This window comes from Brassica rapa, chromosome A05 (assembly GCF_000309985.2).
Source record: "Brassica rapa cultivar Chiifu-401-42 chromosome A05, CAAS_Brap_v3.01, whole genome shotgun sequence".
Classification (NCBI taxonomy): domain Eukaryota; kingdom Viridiplantae; phylum Streptophyta; class Magnoliopsida; order Brassicales; family Brassicaceae; genus Brassica; species Brassica rapa.
In genome coordinates, this window is record NC_024799.2 from 26,832,461 (window position 1) to 26,852,627 (window position 20,167).

A 20,167-nucleotide genomic window follows, 5' to 3' on the forward strand; every position below is an offset into this window, starting at 1 on the left:
TAAAATCAATTTCATAAAACTAATATAATCATTTATTTATTGCTTATATATATATAATGTGTAGTATAATCCAAAATAAAACAAAAACACATTTTCATTTACTATTGGGCAATTTTCTCAAATATCCATTTTTAAATTTTTGTCACAAAATAGCATTCAATAAAAAAAATGACCAAAATAACTCATTTTTATTTTAATTTTTTTTTTATTTTTTTAAATTTCAAACTCTATACTCAAAACTCTACCTTTTAACTCGAAACCATAATACTAGATTAGTTAATTCTATAGTATAAATGTATTTTTACTCTTTAATAAAAAAAATTTGATTATTTTTCTCATTAAAGACCATTTCTGTGCTAAAACCTTAAAAAAGATATTTAGGGAATTTCTCTTTGCACTATTCGATAAAAATGTTAAATAATATATTAAAATAAGTATTTGATATTAGTGAAATCATATATAAATATATAATGGATTTTATTCAACTAAAATAACAGAAAATTACCGCCAGAAATTGAACAACCGGTTCAGTTAGAAATCCTTAACCGGGCATTTTGGTTCGTTGGTTTATTCCACAATCCGGTTTTTGTTTTCTTCTCTTCTTCTCCAGTGAGCTTCACAATCGCCAACGAGATCCAATCTCTCAACGGCGGCAAAATGTCTCCTTCCTTCCTCCTCCTCCTCATCCCCATCATCCCACTCTCCCTTCTCGCTATCTTATCCCTAATCGTCCGCCCCAAACCCATCAGAATCCCCATCAAGTCCCGCCACGTCTTCATCACCGGCGGATCCAGCGGCATCGGCCTCGCACTAGCCCACCGCGCGGCCTCGGAAGGCGCTCGCGTCTCCATCCTCGCTCGATCCCCCCAAAAGCTCGAAGAAGCGAAACAATCCATAAAGCTCGCCACCGGAGTCGAAGTCGCAATTTTCTCCGCCGACGTTCGCGATTACGACGCCGTTTCGAAGGCGGTTGAGGAATCGGGCCCGATCGATGTGTTGATCGTTAATCAAGGGGTGTTCACGGCGAGAGAGCTCGAGAAGCATAGCGTGGAGGATGTGAGGTTTACGATTGAGGTTAATCTCGTTGGGAGCTTTAATGTGATTAAGGCTGCGTTGCCGAGGATGAAGGGGAGGGAAGGTCGTGGGCCGGGTTCGATCTCTCTAGTTTCATCTCAGGCTGGTCAGGTTCGTCTCACAATTCAAAAAGATTAGATTTTTATTTCATTCAAAAAAAAAAGATTAGATTTTTTTTTTTTTTTAAGATTAGATTTTTACATGAGTCGAATCGTTGAGTTAGCTTTGGGTGATGCAGTTTCTATGGATGGATTGTTGAAAGGTGTTTGCTTTGTTATTGTGTAGGTGGGTGTTTATGGATATGCTGCTTATTCAGCGAGTAAGTTTGGGCTTCAAGGTTTAGCGCAGTCTCTGCAGCAAGAAGTTGTTGCTGATGATATTCATGTCACTCTTGTTTTTCCTCCTGACACTGATACACCAGGGTTTGAGGAAGGTAAAGACTATACTCTGAAGCTTTTGTATATGTATAGTAGCAGATGAAAGTAGGTAGGATTAGGCAGGTAATGAGTTTGCTTATACTAAGCGGATAATGTAGTTAAAAATGCATTAGAAGGTTGGAGACAGACTACATAATGGTGTACTATGTGGTTGGGAGATATTAAGACATGAAACTGGTGTTGATCTAGTTGTTATTATGATATCGGAGATGTGACGTTATTTGTCTAGCCTGAACTAATGTTATCTCATTTTCTTCTTTGCTTTGAAGTTGCATGCTAGGAGAAACTGATCTGTTAAATACTGAGTATTGAGTACGAAAGTGTTTAGAGTGAAGTTTTTGCGTTAATGTGTGATACTAACTAGAAAGAGAATAAGGGATACGTAGTGAGATGTGTGATACTGAGTATTGTTATCTCATTTTCTTCTTTGCTTTGAAGTTGCATGCTAGGAGAAACTGATCTGTTAATGTGTGATACTAACTGAAAAGACTTCCTCTTTCACTTTGAGAAAGAAGTTAGTTAATACTCTATTGACTGATGTTCTGAGGTTGCTTGGTTCATACTATGAAGCTGAAGATGATGATAAGAATATTTTGGTTTTCCTTTTTTTTTTTTTTTTCTCAGAACAGAAGAGTAGACCTGAGGTGACTGCCATAATAGCTGCGTCCTCTGGTTCAATGAAAACAGAAGAAGTGGCGAGAAGAGCTATGAATGGCATCAAAGCAGGAAAGTTCACTGTCTCATGCAACTTTGAAGGATTCTTACTATCACTCGCCACAACCGGAATGTCACCACAAAGATCATTTTGGCTAGCTTTTCTTGAAGTTATAACCGCAGGGCCTATAAGGTTGGTCGCTCTCTTTTTCCAATGGGACTGGTACAATGCCATCGAAAAGTGGAGCAAAACCAAAAACAAATAGTAAGTACCTGATACCATCAAACAGTTCAAAATAGTAATTCTCTTTCACTTGACTTGTCCTAATCTTGCTTATCTTTTGCAATTTCAGAGAGCTAGACACGTATCATAGCTCGTCAGAAACTAAAGAAACACACTGGTGGCTACTCTTGCTGATAGTTAGTTTTGTGGATTCATGATATGGTCTCAGAACAAGTTGTGTTACTTTCTTTGTAGAGAATCTAAAGAATTCATTTGAATGTATTAGCCTCGCACAGTATGTTTACTTGGTCAAGAAATGAATTTTGCTTCACAATGTGATGTTTTCGAAAGAAGTCGAGATGAACCAACAGTTAGGTTAACACCTAACTATGAGATTTTTGTTGGAATATACACAAAACGTGACGTTAAAAAGTGAGTGCTGTTCCGGAAGCCACTAAAACAACGTGCAGTCTAACTGGTGTGTTAAGAAACGGCAAGATGTTTCTTCAGAAATGGTTGAGACGCAACACTATACAGTAATCGAACCGAACCCAAGAGGTGGACACGTTCTCATTTTCAGACAGCGATGGCGATGTCTATTCTGAAGCTAAGAAACTCACCGGCTTTGAGATCCGCCGCAAGTAGTGCCCGGATCGGAGTTTCATCAAGGGCTTTCTCAAAGCTCTCGGAGGGCACGGACATAACCTCGGCGGCTCCAGGCGTTTCACTCCAGAAAGCTCGCAGCTGGGACGAAGGCGTTTCCTCCAAATTCTCCACCACACCATTGTCAGACATCTTCAAGGTCAAATTCTCAGACTTTCGATTAAAGGGTAATCTCAGTTTCTGACATGACTATTGTTGGTATTGGTTTCAGGGGAAGAAAGTCGTCATCTTTGGACTTCCTGTAAGGAAAAATTATATCTTTTAATCTTTCTCATTTCTTGATCAGGTTTCTGAGTCATGATCACTGTGTTGTGTGTATGTAGGGAGCTTACACTGGAGTCTGCTCACAGCAGCATGTGCCAAGCTACAAGAGCCACATGGATAAGTTCAAAGCCAAAGGCATTGACTCCATCATCTGCGTCTCTGTCAATGATCCGTATACCATAAATGGTTGGGCAGAGAAGATTGGTGCCAAAGATGCTGTAAGTGATTAGACCTTTTTTTTTGTGATGTTTAGTTCACTTCTAAGTGTTGATTGCTATATATTATATGTAGATAGGAGTATGTTACTCCATGTTTCACATTGGTTATTGTCTCAATCTTATGGACTAGAAAGACTTCGATGGTTAGATGATTATTAAATATATGGTTAGAAAAACTTGCTTCATTAGCAATTTCCATAATACTTATTTGGCTATCATTATCATTTTCCTTGCTAGATATATTCATGGTTTACACTTTGCTCATTTGCGTGTTTGTCTTTGTCGTTAGTTATATAGTATATCTTCATTACATGCCAGCAGAATAACTTAGTGTGATGATATTGAAACTTGTTAATATCAGATTGAGTTTTATGGAGATTTTGATGGGAAATTCCATAAAAGCTTGGGGCTAGACAAGGATCTCTCTGCTGCATTGCTCGGCCCTCGGTCTGAGAGGTAAACACCACTTCAAAAGTTCGTTTGTAATAAGTTTCATATCCCTGAACCCATTGTTCTTACGGATTGGTTTGGTTGTGTGATGTTAATGTGCAGATGGTCGGCTTATGTAGAAGACGGTAAGGTGAAGGCTGTGAACGTGGAAGAAGCACCGTCTGACTTCAAGGTGACGGGAGCAGAAGTCATTTTAGGACAGATCTAAAAAATGTTTCAACAAGTTTTTCTTGCGTCTGTTGTTTCCTCTGTATAAGTTGCGAGAGTGAAAATAAGTTTGATCCGAAACATCACCAAAGGATCACACCAAGTTATCAACTCTACTTTTTCTTGGTTTTTGTTTTCTTTTCAATAAAAAATGTTTGTTACTTGCCAATTCTCAGCAAATGTACATCATAACATGACAGAGTAGTACTCCATTTGTCTTTCAAAGACAAATTTTATAGATTTTTTACATATAGTAAAAATACAACTAATGTTATATATAAGTAAATAATTTTAGTAAATTCAAAATTTCCTATGATTCCAAACCAATATCCATTCAAAAAATATAATTATTATCAATAAATATTTATTGATACTTCAGACTTCTTATTTTTAACTAACAAAATATACATTGAAAACATTTATTTTAAGAACAACAAAAATGCTAGAAATTTTTAATTGAAGAAAGGGAAACTAATCCATCGGGCTTAGCCCATTTATCAAAATACAATTTTATTGTTGAGAATCTATTGGGCTTAGCCCATATATCAAAAGCCCAAAGAAAGGAAGGTTCACTCTAAACCCTCTCGTTTCTCTCTCTCCCTCTTCACCTGCACCATATCTCTGCCCCGGCGAAGCTAGCCGTCTCTCTCCAACCGCATCGCGCCGGAGGTAAGCCATTCCTCAACTTCTTTTCAGAGCTCTTATCCTCACCATCATAGGTCTACAATTTATGGATCCCATTGTTTTGATTTTGGGACTGTGATAAACTTGCGAGCTCTCTAGGTTTTGGATCTTCTCAGTAATCAGAACGGATCATTGTGTTACGCTAGACCATTGAATCTGATTAGACCTGGTGAATCGAATTAGTTTTAAGGTATGTAGAAGTGCGAATCGGTCTTATGAATCTCTGTGTGCTTCTTCTTCAATTTGCTCCACTGATCTTGTGATAAACGCTATATAGATTTGATCAACCGTTGAGCCGAAACTGATACAGTACACATGTGTTCGTAGTTTAATCAGATAATTGCTGTAAATAGGCCAAATCTTCACGCTTATATTGATCATCATGTAAGCATTAATCAATCTCGTTCTGTGGTTTTCGATCTCTTCTTCGCGTTGGTCAAAAACAGCATTTAGTAAAATCATTCTCTTTTTGTCCTTACCGTCACTTGAAATGATCTTTGTTTGACGTTTGTATGGTAACAGAGTTGTTAAGAGTCATGAAGAAGCTTATATCACTTGTCAGGAACGTTCACTCTCGCCAATGCGAATCCAAACTAAACTGGTCTGCGCAAGTGCGTTTCTTGCAGCAAGACACTGTCTCAAAACCCAAACCCAAGAAATACAAATACCCATCATTTTACGATCCCTACGGTCCGAGACCCCAGCCTTCGAGCAAGATCGTGGAGCTAGCTGAGCGTATAGCTGCACTGTCTCCAGAGGAGCGGAAACAGATCGGTCCCGCACTCAACGAACACCTCAGGCTTCCGAAACAGCAGATGATTTCATCCCAAGGCATGAGTGTGGGAGCGAAACAGGAGGCTGGAGGAGCGAAAGTTGAGGAGAAGAAGGAGAAGACGTCTTTCGATGTGAAGCTGGAGAAGTTTGATACAGCTGCGAAGATCAAAGTGATCAAAGAAGTGAGAGCGTTCACGAGTTTGGGTCTCAAGGAGGCGAAGGAGCTTGTGGAGAAAGTGCCTGTGGTGATTAAACAAGGTCTGACGAAGGAGGAAGCTAATGGAATCATAGAGAAGATCAAAGCTGTAGGTGGAGTCGCGGTTATGGAGTAAGTGACTTTGAACACTTATGTTTTTTTTTTCTTGTGTTTGGTTACATCTTGGCACTTGCAATGTAATAACAAATCAGTTAAACCATTACAAGAACTTGGTTTTGAATTTAAACTGTGTTTGGTTTAGTGAGTTTTATATCCTGCCACATTTGTTCTTGTTCCTCCCTACTCAGAACAGAACGACATCGTATAGGAGCTTAAGTGGTCGACGCAGCGTCACAATCAAGTAAGACACGTAAAGCACAACAGAATCAAAAACACAACTGTCAAAGAGTTAAAGCTAAGCAACCATTTTCACGCTCTCTTTTTATATAAGTAAATAAAAGCTATTCATCGCCAAGAAAAGAAAAAAATATATCAAAAAAGAGTTCTCGAATCAGTTCCAATGGCGATTAACAACAAGCTTCCACTTCTTCTCCTTCTCTCCGTCGTCATTCTCTTCCTCAGCCGCACTGTGCTCAGCGACACTGGTAACTTCCTCTCCCTTCCATGACTTTCTTGTTCTTGATTTACTTAGGATGTTTTTAGATCTGATCTGATCTGTTCCTTTCACTTCATTTAGATCTTTAATCTGTACTGTTTCTAAAAAAAGATTTACTTGTGAATATGATCCTGCAAAGTGTATAGATTTTGATTAGAGTTCTTGACTTTGCAGATGAAGAGGACGTTCTGTTCACAGGCATAAACAGCTACAGAACATCACAGAACCTCACAACCTTAAACAAGAACAAAAACGCAGAGTGTCTAGCCGACGAACTCGCTGATCAATTCAAGAACAAACCATGCACCAACGAAACCGGCTCAGCCACAGTACCCGGAACCGAACCACAGTTCTCAGATTACCCTAATATTCTAGCTAAATGCCACTTAAACGTCTCAGACACAAGAGACGGCTCCATTATGCCGGCGTGTGTTCCTCGTCTAGAGTCAAGCCTCGTCCTCACAAACTTCACCAAGTCGCAATACTCCATGAGTTTGAACGATTCCAAGTTTACAGGGATGGGTATTGGTAAAGAAGATGACTGGATCGTTGTGGTTCTCACCACCAACACACCTGAAGGAAACTATTCTCCAGCTACAAAACAGGATTCTAATGGCTTCACCTTTAGTGTTGGCCTCTTTAATTACTTGCTTGCTTTCATGTTGTCCTTCTGTTTCTTCCTCTGTTGATGAGAGAGATCTACCACATAACACATGTCATGAGATTTTTTTGTCTCAAGAATAATTTTTGCTTATGTTATTTACTTAGTTTCTTTAAAAATTCCTATTTTCTTAACATTTAGACCCAAAAAAAAAATTCATATTTTTAAAAGTTTTTATACATATTAAAACATCTTAAATTTTAATTATAATTTTTTGATTAAGTATTTTATAATTTGAAGCTAATTATAATTCAATAAAAATAATTAATTTTCAAAATTTTAATCTATCATTATTTTTAAATAAAAAACATTTTTGATACAATTTGTTTTTCAAAACATAGATTATTTTTAAGCGGAGAGTGAGATTATAGCTTGAATTCAAATTTAAACGTAATAATCCGACAAAACAAGATTAAAGCTAAAGCAAAATTTGCATGTGATTAATAATAATAGCATGTATTTTAATATATACTTTTTGTCGGTAAGTTTGGTGGAGATTGACAACATGAATTTCAACGGCCGACACACGATCTGGCTCTTTGACACGTGCGGACTTCACCTAAGGCCCAATACTCAAGGCCCATTAACGAAGCGATTTGAATTATTTTCCCCAACGAAAAATCAAAAATCACAAAATAGCTCCACTTTAATTTTGAATTACAGATCGAGTTTCTCATTCCCTCCTCTCTGAGTATCAACGAAGCACCCAATGAATCTGCACTAATCTCTATAACGAAATCACCAACGATGCAAGATATCCTCGGATCGGTTCGCCGATCGTTAGTTTTCCGGTCGTCTCTAGCCGGAGACGACGGAGGAGGAGGAGGAGGAGGTCTGAGCGGATTCGTCGGGAAGATCAACTCCAGCATCCGCAGCTCTCGGATCGGACTCTTCAGCAAGACGCCTCCTGGTCTCCCCGCTCCGCCGAGAAAGGAGGAGGCCCCGGCGATTCGGTGGAGAAAGGGGGAGTTAATCGGCTGCGGCGCTTTCGGGAGGGTTTACATGGGGATGAACCTCGATTCCGGCGAGCTTCTCGCGATTAAACAGGTTCGATTTGAAGATTCTTAGTTTAAAAATTAATTAAATTCGTTTACTGATTTTTATTTGTTTGTTAGGTTTTAATCGCTCCGAATAATGCGAAGGAGAAGACTCAGGTGAGTTTTCCATCGCTTTGCTAGCTCTCAGTGGTTTTAATCTTTGTGTTGAGTTTGTAATTTAAGGATGAGTCATCGTTGTTTTAGGGTCACATTCGAGAGATTGAGGAGGAAGTGCGACTTCTCAAGAACCTTTCACATCCAAACATTGTTGTGAGTAGTCTCATCTATTTAGTTCTTTCCTTTGTTTAGATTGAATGGGACGAAACTAATATTACATTATGTGGTTTCGAGTCTGGGTGGACTAAGGTTATCTCCAACCCAACTCCAAAACACTATTTGAATGTGATTTTTACACTAAAATCTCTTCAATCCAACTGCAAAAATTACACTATTTAACCGGGCCTCGTAGTCTGGTGGTAAAGAAACCTCGGCTGAGTTGTCCGTCATCACGAGTTCAAGCTCCGGCCATAGCAAATTTAACATGGTTTCCGTTTGGCCTCTAGGATCTTCCTCGCCAGTTCCGGTTGGACGCGGTGGGATAGTCGGACTAAGTGAGAGGTCCGGATACCTGAATTATCAAAAAAATAATAATAATAATAATAATTACACTATTTTAGTGCAAAGCTAAAATTTCACGACACTATTCACCACACTAAAATACTATTCATCCTACTAATGCACTATTTACTTATTTTATTAATAAAACATACAATTAAATAAACGATAAAAAAAAATTTAATACCTATAATATTATAAAATAGTTTTAGTGTGAAATTTAGTGTTATGGTTGGAGAAAAGCTTGTTTTTAGTGTTGAAATTACATTAAAATGGTGTGGTTTTAACACTGAAACTTGATTGTTGGAGATGCTTAAAGGCTTCTGGTAATTAAAAGAAAAATAAGAGCGCCAATTATCTTAATTTTTGTTTTTGTTTTTAGAGATACTTGGGTACAGTAAGGGAGAGTGATTCGTTGAATATCTTGATGGAGTTTGTTCCGGGTGGTTCTATATCATCTTTGTTGGAGAAGTTTGGATCTTTTCCTGAACCTGTGAGTATCCTTACTTCACCTGACTTTTACGTTTGAGCTTACTTAATGTTGTGCTGAACATTTTTATGAATAGGTAATAATAATGTACACAAAGCAACTTTTGCTTGGTTTGGAGTATCTTCACAAGAATGAGATCATGCATAGAGATATTAAGGTGCTTTTCTATTTTCCAACATATGATTATGGACCTGTGGTGGCTTAAAATAACTCTTGTCACGTTCTTCTAGGGGGCTAATATATTGGTCGATAACAAAGGGTGCATCAGGCTCGCAGATTTTGGTGCTTCCAAGAAAGTTGTAGAGCTAGTACGATTGTGCTTCACTCTCTCTCTTTAGTCATATTTCAATATTTTGCCTCTTTTTTTTCACTACTCTAAAATTTGTAATTGTTATGCTTCCAGGCTACTGTAAATGGTGCTAAATCTATGAAGGGAACGCCGTATTGGATGGCTCCGGAAGTCATTCTCCAGACTGGTCATAGCTTGTAAGTATTTGTAGAATACCATACTAGTCATCTTATTTCCCCCAATCTCCTACTTTCTTTAAGCTTCTAACTTTTTGTAAGATGATAGATTACAAATGTTATGGAAATGGGTTTTCATCTATTTTCCCTTGTGTATTGCAACTTTTCGTCTGAACTTCTTCTTAAATCTGAAGCTCTGCTGATATATGGAGTGTTGGGTGCACTGTGATCGAGATGGCTACAGGGAAACCTCCCTGGAGCGAGCAGTATCAGCAGGTAGGCATATCCACAGGGTGAAAGACACTTTCCAATATCGTTGATGCATACGCTGCTGTTTATTCTTTAGAAACCTAACTAGTTATTTTTTCCAGTTTGCCGCTGTCCTTCATATTGGTAGAACAAAAGCTCATCCACCAATTCCAGAAGACCTTTCACCAGAGGCTAAAGACTTTCTACTGAAATGCTTACACAAGTAAGTCATAAGTTCGTTTCTGTCTTTATCTAGAGATAGAGCCTGTAAAGACGGATGTCCACCTTTCCATTTCAAGAGAGCTTTTATTTCTCTTATCCTATTTATAAGAGGTATTATATTTTGCAGGGAACCAAGCTTGAGACTCTCTGCATCCGAATTGCTTCAGGTGTTGTGAATCTTATGTTTTGTACACTTTAAATAGTCATGAAATTGGTCCTTACTATCACGGCACAACACAATTATTTTTGTTGCTTATAGTGCTGACATCTGGTTAAAAAATTTCAGCATCCCTTTGTCACTGGAGAGCACATGGAATCTCATCCAGCGTTCCATAATTCTTTTACGGTTAGTACATTAATCATGCAGTGAACTATGTTCTAGTTTTTCAACCCTTCTGACATCCTTTCAAATATATCAGGAATGCGAAAACCCAATAGCCATACAAGGAAATAGTGTCAGGAGTTCGTAAGTTTCTCTTTACAGTTCTACTTTCAATTTTCGTTCTTATTACTCTACCCATGATTTTGGTTTCTTGATTCCTTTTTTCACTTTTCCTATTTATTTGTTGTTCCAGGATAAACTCTTTGATGAGGAGGTCAACTTGTTCAGGCTTGAAGGATGTATGTGAACTCGGAAGCTTGAGAAGTTCCCTTATACACCCAGAGAAGTCAAATAACTCAGGATTTGGTTGGCGAGATGGCGACTCTGATGACCTTTGTCAGATCGATATGGATGATCTCTGCAACATTTCATCAGTCAGCAACAATGTTTTGTCACAATCCACAGATTTAAACAAGGTGATCAACCTATCCTTCAAATTTTCAAAATGTCTGTTTGATTACAGTTACACACTGACAGAAACCTTTTGAACTCTTTAACAGAGTTTTAATCCCATGTGTGACTCCACGGATAACTGGTCATGCAAGTTTGACGAAAGCCCAGAAGTGATGAGAAGTAAATCTAACATGCTTTCTTACCAACCTGCTGAACTCAAATTTGGTGTTCCATGTGGTGAGGAAACCAGCTTAACACTTGCTGGTAGCTCTTATGTGGCAGAGGATGACTATAAAGCCACAGAGCTGAAAATAAAATCATTTTTGGATGAAAAGGTAAGGCCCTCTTTGCTGCACCTTAGTGAGAAATCAGATAATACTATGCATGATTCATGTTTTCTCAGATTCATTTGCTACTGCTACTAAGTGAGGTTTTGTGATGAATATCTGAATCTTGATCACTTGTTCTGTTTTTGGTTTATCTGTTGTCAAGGCTCAAGATTTGAAAAGGTTGCAGACCCCCCTGCTTGAAGAATTCCACAATGCTATGAATCCAGGGATACCACAAGGTGCACTTGGAGACACCACCAACAACTACAAGTTACCAAACCTACCAACTATAAGCAAATCACCTAAACGACTTCCAAGCAGACGTCTCTCAGCTATCAGTGATGCAATGCCCAGCCCATTCAAGAGCTCAAAACGTACACTGAACACAAGCAGAGTGATGCAGCCAGAAAGTGAGCCAACTCAAGTCAACGAGTCAACCAAGAAGGCAGTAACTAATAGCCGTTGGTGAGTTAGCTCTCGCTGAAGTAATAAAACCTTAAAAATTTGTTTTTTCTTTGATGTTGATGTTTCCTTCTTTGAATCCGCCTGCAGTTTTTCAGAGATACGGAGAGAGTGGGAAGAAGAACTCTATGAAGAGCTTGAAAGGCATCGAGGCAAGTGTTTTCTCTTCGATTCTATAAACATTTTTAGTAACGGTTTTGAATTTTAAAAACATTTTTTTGTAACTTATCGTAATATAAATAATTTGTGCAGAGAATCTGCGACATGGTGGTGCAGGAGGGAAGTCTCCATTATCAGTTCATAAAGGATAGAGAGAACGGTTAAGAGAAGCATTGTATGTTTCTCTCTTTTGTAAACCCAATATCACTCTGTTCCTTTTTTTACTGTTTTCTTTTTTTTTTGGTGGGGTGGTTTTCATCACTATTATTACATTTGATCTATATGTGTAGTTAGTTCTTAAATGATCAAAAATAATTTATTCTAGTTATATACTTATATATATCTTAACTTTCACTCAAAAGTTAAAAGACAGTATCAACCATCTAAAAATACCAAACAAAATGAAACAGCCCAGCTTCATTCCAGTTGATTCATGTTAATTAATTAAATTTTGTCAGCGTTAGCTAAAAATACTATGAAAAGATAAATACAGATAATATATGTACACTAATATAGTGGTCTTATACAGACAGAGATATGAATTTAACTTCTTTAAATAAAGTATACAGATGAATGTCATAAATACTGAAAATGTTGGAATCACACAGACAAAATGGACTCTCCAACGTAACATGTTTACTTCTTTGCCTTTCTTCTCCTTTACATGACCGTTGTTCAGTCAATCACTCATTAAAAACATAAAAGGAAGAAAATAAACCCATAATGTTTGATTTAGTGTTATGGTTGAATTATCTACATACATAGTGTTTGGTTGGAGGGTGGGATGTCAAAAAAAGCTGCCCAAATTTCCAAATAAAAAAGAAAGAGAGAAACATGAAGATCTTCATGCTTTTATGTTTCTTGATTTTCTCTTCCATATCTTAGTAATAATCGACGTTAAGATTTTATGCTTTCTTCCTTTTTCAGTGTTTGGACTTTGGCCCGTATTTGATTGAAGCATTGACATTTGTAGATATACTTACGTTTTGTAATTTTTTTTTTTTTTTTTGTGATTTTATTTACGTTTTGTGTACGCTCTCGACCAGTCCCTATCTAATGATTTGAGAGTGATATAGGAGAGCGAGGTACTCCTTTTATACGTCACTTTTATTTTCTGTGTGTTTTACATTTTTTCTGTAATAAAAACATTATTGGAACCCAAGTACTTCTCGTTAATGTTTGGTTTAACGATCAATCATATTGTTGATTATTTCAGAAACATATTGTTTCAGAGATTCGTATTTCAGAAACATATTTTTTATTTGTTTACGTCGTGTAATAATAAGTAATGTACGTGAAACTAAGTTTAGCCTAAGATATGAATGATCGATAATGATAAAAATTATATATAATATTGCTCGACATATTTCACGTGGACATAGTCACATAACTCAAATTCTGAAATCTGATTGGGTCCTACGAATTTTGCAGTGCATTATCCAAAATAATTTCACAAAACTATGAATTGTTGTTTGTATATAAAAAGCTATGATGAATGCTTTTTTTTTGCTAAATTATGATGAATGCTTTTTTGCCTTTATTTAAAAAACACACCTTTTAAATTCGTGTCCAAGAATTATTATCTCCCGACTTCTTGTGGAGGTCCTCGTTGGTTTAAATGTATGTTTCTTCCTAATCATTATAATATATGATATGTATAAATGTATTAATTATTAAACGAAGATGAACGTCATTAAACCATGCACAAGTTTTAAATTAATATGCAAAGCAAGTAAGCAACTAAGTTAGGACAAGAGTCGACCACTAGAGTTGCTACGATTTGGTTGTGTCGCCATGTTTCACTACGACATGGGCCCCGGGATACACGAAAGTTTAAAATAGAGCGTTTAATGAAAATATCTATATCAATGTGGTGTTACAAGTTTTTTTTTTCAATTTCAATATTAAATAATTTTTAAAAATATGACATAAGTTAGTTATCAATAACGAAAAGTGCAAATAATTAAATATTTGGATACCAAATATTATTTTCTCCGAGCTAAAATGCATGAATTTAATCCAAATTTGATTACTTTACTGGTTATAATCGGATTTGTGTCCAAATATTATATTATGTAAGTTAACAAACATAAATTATATGAAAAGATATTGGCTCGCAGCTTAACTATGCCCAGACTTAATCATCCACCTCTACCATTACGTAAATGAATGAACATGATTGGCTTATTTCTACTTTGGAAAATTATATTTTGTATAATGTTTCACTAATTTAAAGTCATGAATTAATTAATTAGGTAAATAGTTTAATTAACCAGTCAAAGAAAGTGACAACATAAAGAATCAAAAGGCATCCCACTAGTACTAAAAGAAGACAAAATTACATGTATTTTAATTGTTGAATTGCGCATTGGAAAAAGGTTTATGCATATACACTTGTAAGCCCATCCATATTCTTATTTTACTTACCAATCCTTTTGCTCATCTTAGCCACCAAGAAAATACCCAATTCTACTTTGCGTGACGTCATTTAGTTTCTCCTCTATATTTCCACATTGCAGTTGCATTGCATCCTCTCTGTCTTTATAATTAAATTTATGCATATTGTTGTATATAATACAGTCTGACCTAATTTTGTAACATACCAATTGAGGATTGCGTCATGAATCATACATATATAAGACTAGGTTTATTAGGACTACTGGATTAGATCAATTAAAGAGGGTCGGAATAGGACATAGCATGAACGTCAGATTTATTATGGCTTTGTGTTTATATATTCAAACATGGAGATAAACTTTGGAGTAGTTTATGTTTTAAGAGAGAGCGCATTTTCTATACAAATAGGAATTTTAATTGTGCTGAGTCCTCAATACGCAGTGAAAGTAATTAGTTTGTTCTGTTTTTGTTCATACTAAATAATATATATACAAATAGTTTTATTTGTTGTTAGTTGTTGCAGTCAATTTTACTGATTAGTTAATTAACATAATCATTTTTTTTCATCAAAAGCATCATTAACCAAGGCAAACAAACGTACGAGTTTCCATTTATGATTTTAAAATTAATAAATTTCATCTCGACGGCGATTGGAGTATGTACCGATTTGATATTAGTCCGTGTATCTTGATTTTATCAAACATCGACGAGTTAAGTTGTTTCATTCTATAAGTGTAAATATAAAATACATTTCGCAAATGGATTAACGCAAAATAAATTTTTAAAAATGGATAAAAGCAGATACATGCAAAGTTTCAAACTACTTTCAGAAAAGAAACGTGAAAAGGATCGCACTTATACATCAAATTCAAACCACTAAAATTATATTTTAAAGGGAAATTAGTTTTGGGGATAACGGATACATTAAAACAAATTAATGAATAATTTTCAAATTTAAATTTGTAACAAACGAGTAGTCATCAACAGAAGGAGAAACCAAAACTTTGAAGTTTCATTTGTATACTATATATAGTTTTATTTGTTCTTTCCTTTTGTTGCTCCATTTGTATCTTCTTCCTGTCCGATATGCTTGAGCCCTGTTCTCAGTTTGGAATGGTGTTTCGGTGAGGCTGGGTTAGAAGAAGTGGTGGCTGCGGCACGGAATCGGGAGATCTATCTTTAGCTGCTCAGTTCCGGTGGTATTTGGTTAGATCTGGTTCACTTTTGGTGGTTCAAGGCGTTTGGGGACTGCGTCTCTGTTCTCTGGTGGCTTTCAGACGAAATCGGTCTCTTTTGGACAGTTTTGCGAGCGATAAAGTAGATCTCGGATGGGGTGGGAATGGGTCTGTCGATGGTTTCAGTTCAGGGTCGGAGTTTCAGGGAAAGTGGCTAGTTTCTGCTGTAGATTCCGATTTGGTCTGGGCCCCTGGTTCAGCGTGGTGGAGAAAGCTGGCAGTGGTGTGCTGGTGTCTTTCTATTTCGCCTGATGGCTGCGGGGTTGGAGTTCTCTATCTGGTGGTGGAGGCGCGTGAAGCTCTCTCTCGGTGCACTAGGAGAGCTTGTGGCGGCGCGTTATAATCTTCTTGTTTGTGGATGTCACCTGTCTCCTTTGTGGTATCTCGTAGACTGGAGGATGCTCTGACTTCTTCGCATGCTCGACAGTGTGGCGCTCTGAACCTCTCCTGTCCTTTCCGAATAAGAGCAACGGCTGGTGTTGTGTAAACTTCCAGGAGTTCTTGATGTAGAACGTCATTTTTTTTTCAACTGGCGTCTTGGGGAGCAGCAACTCTTTCTCATGTGGAGGGTCTCGATGGATGAGTTGTCTTCTCGTCTGGCTGTGCGGAGTCGCTATCCGTGCGGCACAGGCTTAGGCTAGATCGGATCAGCTGAGGCATTCCGCTGCTCCTTTATCCTCAGCCTCCAGTTTCGATTGGGATGGGTCGTCTTCTCCGAATGCATCCGTTTGAGTCTTCATAAAGGGTCGACGTTGTGTGCACTGATTTTGCAGGATAGTTGAGGTGTGCTCTCGATGAAGCTGTAGGAGCGGAGTGGTTTTGAGGACTGACCATCTCTGTAGCTCGCGGCAACTTAGAAGCCCACCAATGCGAGTCCGACTCTTTGGTTCATAGCTTTTCAAGACAAAGGGCGAGGTGATGGCAATCTCGTTTTGCTTCTTTCTATGGTTTTCTCATCATCTGTTGTGTTTTACATTTTTAGTTTTTTCACTGCTGTTTAGTTTTTAAATGTTTCTGCTACTAGTTTCTTTGTAACTTCTGTCAAAAAGTTAAAAATTGGTATAAAATTTAACATTTACACAAAAAAAAAAAAATGTATAGTTTACGTATCATGCATACTATATATAGTTTTATTTTTGATGTAATAAATCACAGGCACCAATTAGGGGAAAACCATGCATGCATGCATATAAGTTGGCAATTACAAAAATTATTCTTTGAAAATAGGCTTAATTAAGTGGCACCTCTTGTCTCTTGTATTTTGACACCTCTTATCTGAGCAAATAGGTTATGGACATATGCTAATTCTAGTCTTGTAAAAAAAAAATTCAATTTTAATCCGAAGAAAAACATAGTTGTTTAAATTAAGAATTTTCAACCATACCTTTTTCTTGTGGACTTGTGGGGTTAAGAGAGAGGCCGAGGGAATAAGAAGCGGAGGCTCGGAAAGCTTTTAGCATAGATGTGACGTCGTCATTGTACGGAACAATAGTCCCTTCTCTAATTTCATTCTTCTTCTATATTTGTATATGTTTTTTCTTGCTTCCGTATATGATATAATATTTAAACCAAGGACGTTAAAAAGAAAATTTACATGGCTACAAAACGTATATGTTTTAGCCTAATATACACCTAATTAAAAGGACTTCTCAGCAAAAAGAATACATATGAGAAGATTATATCACAAGCATAGAATGTCCACTTAAATACAAATCAAAGTCTTGAAGATATGATCATAATTAGTTTTGAGAAGATAAAAACGTTGAAAAACAAGAATAGACAGAGTGAAGTGATGTGTGTTCCCATGATGAAGGTTATTTCGTGGTACTATTGTCCTCCCCATATTTTCAGTCTGCCACTTCCGTCAGATCATTTCATCCAATCTGACCTACTAATATATGGGTTACATAAAGTTTTTTTTTTGGTAAAATACATAAAGTTACAATATATATTTGTGTGTGTGTGGGTTTCACAATAATAACTTTTACTACACATGAGCGGAAATTTTGTTTATGCAAATTACAAAACTTAGTTTTTTATAAAACATTATTATTATTATTATCGATATGAACGTCATATTTTAACAGGCCTTACACATAACTTCAAATATTTACGTATTAAATTAACAATCAAGGTCGTTGACAAAATAAAAACCTAATAATCAAGGTCTTGTCAGTGATTTGTAATCTTTAACCATAGAGAGTGATAAAAAAAAAAAAGAAACGCTTGTTATTTATACAAAAACGAAAACACAATGCATAAAATAAATAAAAAGGTGTGAAACTGTGATCACAAAATGAGTAGAAAGATTGTTTTTTAAGAAGTGGCAACACATAAAGATTCCCATGTTAGAAATCCTCTGTTTTCTCGATCTCCTTCATGACATCTACTTGATCTTTGAATGTTATCAATAATCATCACTTCGTTGTCTTCTTTTTCTTCTTCTTCTTCTTCTTCAACTTCTTCTTCTGCCTCGTATTCTTGAATCTCTTCTTCGTTATCTCTCTCTATCTCCATAGTTTCTTCTTCTTCTTTGGTCTCTGTCTCTATGTGGTCATCAGACTCAATCAAGAACGCGAGTCTGACGCAGCCATTACTTCGGTCCTGTAAGCATCTATCCCGCGGCAGAGGTTTCATGGCCGTCATTACCAATCTTCCATTCTCACGGTGGGACTTGACTTGAATGCAATCAAAACCTCTCATACTTGTCAAAGGAGGTGGAAGTGAAGCCAACGCATCTCTCTTCCTATCTTGTCTTGATGTTCTTGATGTGGTGGCCGAAGTTCTAGTTTCCATGGTTTTTAATTCGGATGAAACCGAGAACAAATCTTGATCGGTAATAACATCAGAGCCCGTCTCGCTACCGAGGCTTTCAGTGCACAATGCTAAGCTCTCATCGCTGAGAGTTCTACGAGAAGATGGAGAATGAACGTAGGGAAGTAATGTCTTCTTGTCTTTTTCATCAGAGCTCGAGTTTGAGATGGTCTCGAGCCAACTTTCCGAGTTAGAGCTCGGTTTAGGAGCTGGCGAGGGCAAGGAAGCTGCATTAGAGGTAGAGATGTTGTCTTGTGGACTGATGGAAGAGTCAAGGAAATGGGAATTGAGAGGTGTGGATGAGTGAGGATTGTTAGGAGAAGAGAGTCTAAGTCTTAGAGCTCTTGGCTCAAAGTGTTGAGACTCAAAATGAGATTGGTACCCTTGATATACAACAGTTGCCATGGCTTATGAGTTTTGGAAGAAGATTCTTGTAAGAGATTTTGTTGTTATGTGGAAACAGGGAAGCGGAGAGGGAGATAGACAAGTAGGAGAGGAGATGAGAGGCTTTGAAGTGAATTTGAGGGATAAGGAGAGCATGAGGGTGTTAATTTGTAGTGCCTAAAAGTTACTTTCTTACAAGAAAATATATAAATAAACAAAGAAAAGTTTGAGAAAGAATGGTTTGTTGTATAGAGAGAGATGGTGGGTAAAGAGCTTTTCCACACTACCACTTGTACAAAATGAAAACTATTTATTTATGCCACATAATGTATATGAGAATATATCCATTAAAAGGCGAAAGAATAGAATATGGTCACTGTACAGTTCCATATGTGTAATATTACACTAATGTTTATGTCTATATTTCTATAAAGAAAAACTTTTGAACATGTAGTAGAGGAAAGCAATTGTAGAAATGAAGGAACTTTGGTAACATAGTTTTATCACTTAAATAGCAAAAAAAAAGAAGGAAAAAAAAAAGATGTATAGTACATGATTGAGTCAGTGGCGAGGAAGTATCGATCCTCGTGCTTGTGATGTGGCTAGAAAGAGACTATCCACACAAAAACAAAGAAGAGAATGAGTCTTTCCTATGCAAGTAGTAAAATCATAAAATGTGGTTTGAGAGCACGTGTGTGTTTTGAACCTAAATTAGCCCAAAAAGAAACGTCATTCATTCCATAGAAAACAATTTGTAATAAAAATACAAGGAAAATAAATGTTAACTGGTAAACTAAAAATATCACATATAATAAAATAGGCTAATTTTGGTTTCAGATTTGTTACTTTATGTCCTAATTAACTAGAACATAATAAAACATATAAGAGTTTTTAGGAATAAAGATTGTTCTAACTGATTTCGTATGGTTTAACTTTTTTGAATTAAAACTTGATAATGTTTATTTCTACATCCGTCATTATACATGTTTTGGACCATAAACCAGAACAAGACATGTTGAATTTTTATATTTCTAATCATAGGTTCGACTAGCTCTTTTAGCATCTACTTTTTTTAACGGTAGCGGTCGATTCTCTAGCCCAACTTACCAACATGATTAAAACAGCTCAACAATGTTGAAAGCTCTTTTATTAACCACACAAATATAAATAATATAAAGTTATGGGCATCAGTGAAGAAGGCGTGAACATCTAGAGAGGAATGTTCGTTAACTGAATTATGCATGCATCATCCACGAAAAATGAAACAATTACTTTATAAAAAAACGTAAATGTGTCTAAAACACGCCTCACCCAACAACGGTAAATTTGAATGCAAGGAACAAAATCCCATTTTCCGCCTACTTTGTTATGCCCTAAACTGATAAAAATTGTCATAAATAAAAAAAAACGAAT

At 36.7% G+C, this 20,167-nt stretch overlaps 6 protein-coding genes across 7 annotated transcripts; 5 read left to right on the top strand and 1 right to left on the bottom strand.

The window, feature by feature from the left end:
* Positions 1–588: 588 nt before the first annotated feature.
* On the top strand, positions 589–2,722 carry LOC103854449 (3-dehydrosphinganine reductase TSC10A). The gene is made up of 4 exons (XM_009131389.3): positions 589–1,185; positions 1,360–1,507; positions 2,136–2,430; positions 2,519–2,722. Coding segments are annotated over exons 1-4 (972 nt in total). The 5' UTR covers positions 589–657; the 3' UTR covers positions 2,520–2,722.
* Positions 2,723–2,924: 202 nt separating this feature from the next.
* On the top strand, positions 2,925–4,432 carry LOC103854448 (peroxiredoxin-2F, mitochondrial). The gene is made up of 5 exons (XM_009131388.3): positions 2,925–3,190; positions 3,263–3,292; positions 3,375–3,533; positions 3,895–3,989; positions 4,086–4,432. Exons 1-5 carry the CDS (start codon positions 2,975–2,977, stop codon positions 4,189–4,191), a joined length of 606 nt encoding a protein of 201 aa, XP_009129636.1. The 5' UTR covers positions 2,925–2,974; the 3' UTR covers positions 4,192–4,432.
* A 236-nt stretch (positions 4,433–4,668) lies between these two features.
* LOC103854447 (50S ribosomal protein L7/L12) lies at positions 4,669–6,125 on the top strand. 2 transcript variants are annotated; one of them, XM_009131387.3, is made up of 3 exons: positions 4,765–4,859; positions 4,974–5,064; positions 5,397–6,125. In XM_009131387.3, the coding sequence occupies exon 3, from the start codon at positions 5,411–5,413 to the stop codon at positions 5,978–5,980; it is 570 nt and encodes a 189-aa protein (XP_009129635.1). In that variant the 5' UTR covers positions 4,765–4,859; positions 4,974–5,064; positions 5,397–5,410; the 3' UTR covers positions 5,981–6,125. The 2 variants fall into 2 exon arrangements, with proteins under 2 accessions (XP_009129634.1, XP_009129635.1); XM_009131386.3 differs by lacking the exon at positions 4,974–5,064 and having other exon boundaries at positions 4,669–4,859; positions 5,397–6,091.
* A 64-nt stretch (positions 6,126–6,189) lies between these two features.
* Positions 6,190–7,231, top strand: LOC103854446 (uncharacterized GPI-anchored protein At3g06035). The gene is made up of 2 exons (XM_009131385.3): positions 6,190–6,449; positions 6,635–7,231. Exons 1-2 carry the CDS (start codon positions 6,365–6,367, stop codon positions 7,147–7,149), a joined length of 600 nt encoding a protein of 199 aa, XP_009129633.1. The 5' UTR covers positions 6,190–6,364; the 3' UTR covers positions 7,150–7,231.
* A 169-nt stretch (positions 7,232–7,400) lies between these two features.
* On the top strand, positions 7,401–12,260 carry LOC103854445 (mitogen-activated protein kinase kinase kinase 3). Its single transcript, XM_009131384.3, has 17 exons — positions 7,401–8,168; positions 8,237–8,275; positions 8,363–8,428; positions 9,156–9,266; positions 9,340–9,420; positions 9,494–9,571; positions 9,667–9,749; positions 9,923–10,004; positions 10,100–10,200; positions 10,327–10,366; positions 10,486–10,545; positions 10,619–10,665; positions 10,775–10,997; positions 11,082–11,309; positions 11,467–11,768; positions 11,856–11,917; positions 12,018–12,260. The coding sequence occupies exons 1-17, from the start codon at positions 7,869–7,871 to the stop codon at positions 12,074–12,076; spliced, it is 1,962 nt and encodes a 653-aa protein (XP_009129632.2). The 5' UTR covers positions 7,401–7,868; the 3' UTR covers positions 12,077–12,260.
* A 5,431-nt stretch (positions 12,261–17,691) lies between these two features.
* LOC103854444 (protein FANTASTIC FOUR 4) lies at positions 17,692–20,018 on the bottom strand. The gene has a single exon (XM_009131383.3). It carries the CDS (start codon positions 18,773–18,775, stop codon positions 17,873–17,875), a length of 903 nt encoding a protein of 300 aa, XP_009129631.1. The 5' UTR covers positions 18,776–20,018; the 3' UTR covers positions 17,692–17,872.
* Between the last annotated feature and the right edge of the window lie 149 nt (positions 20,019–20,167).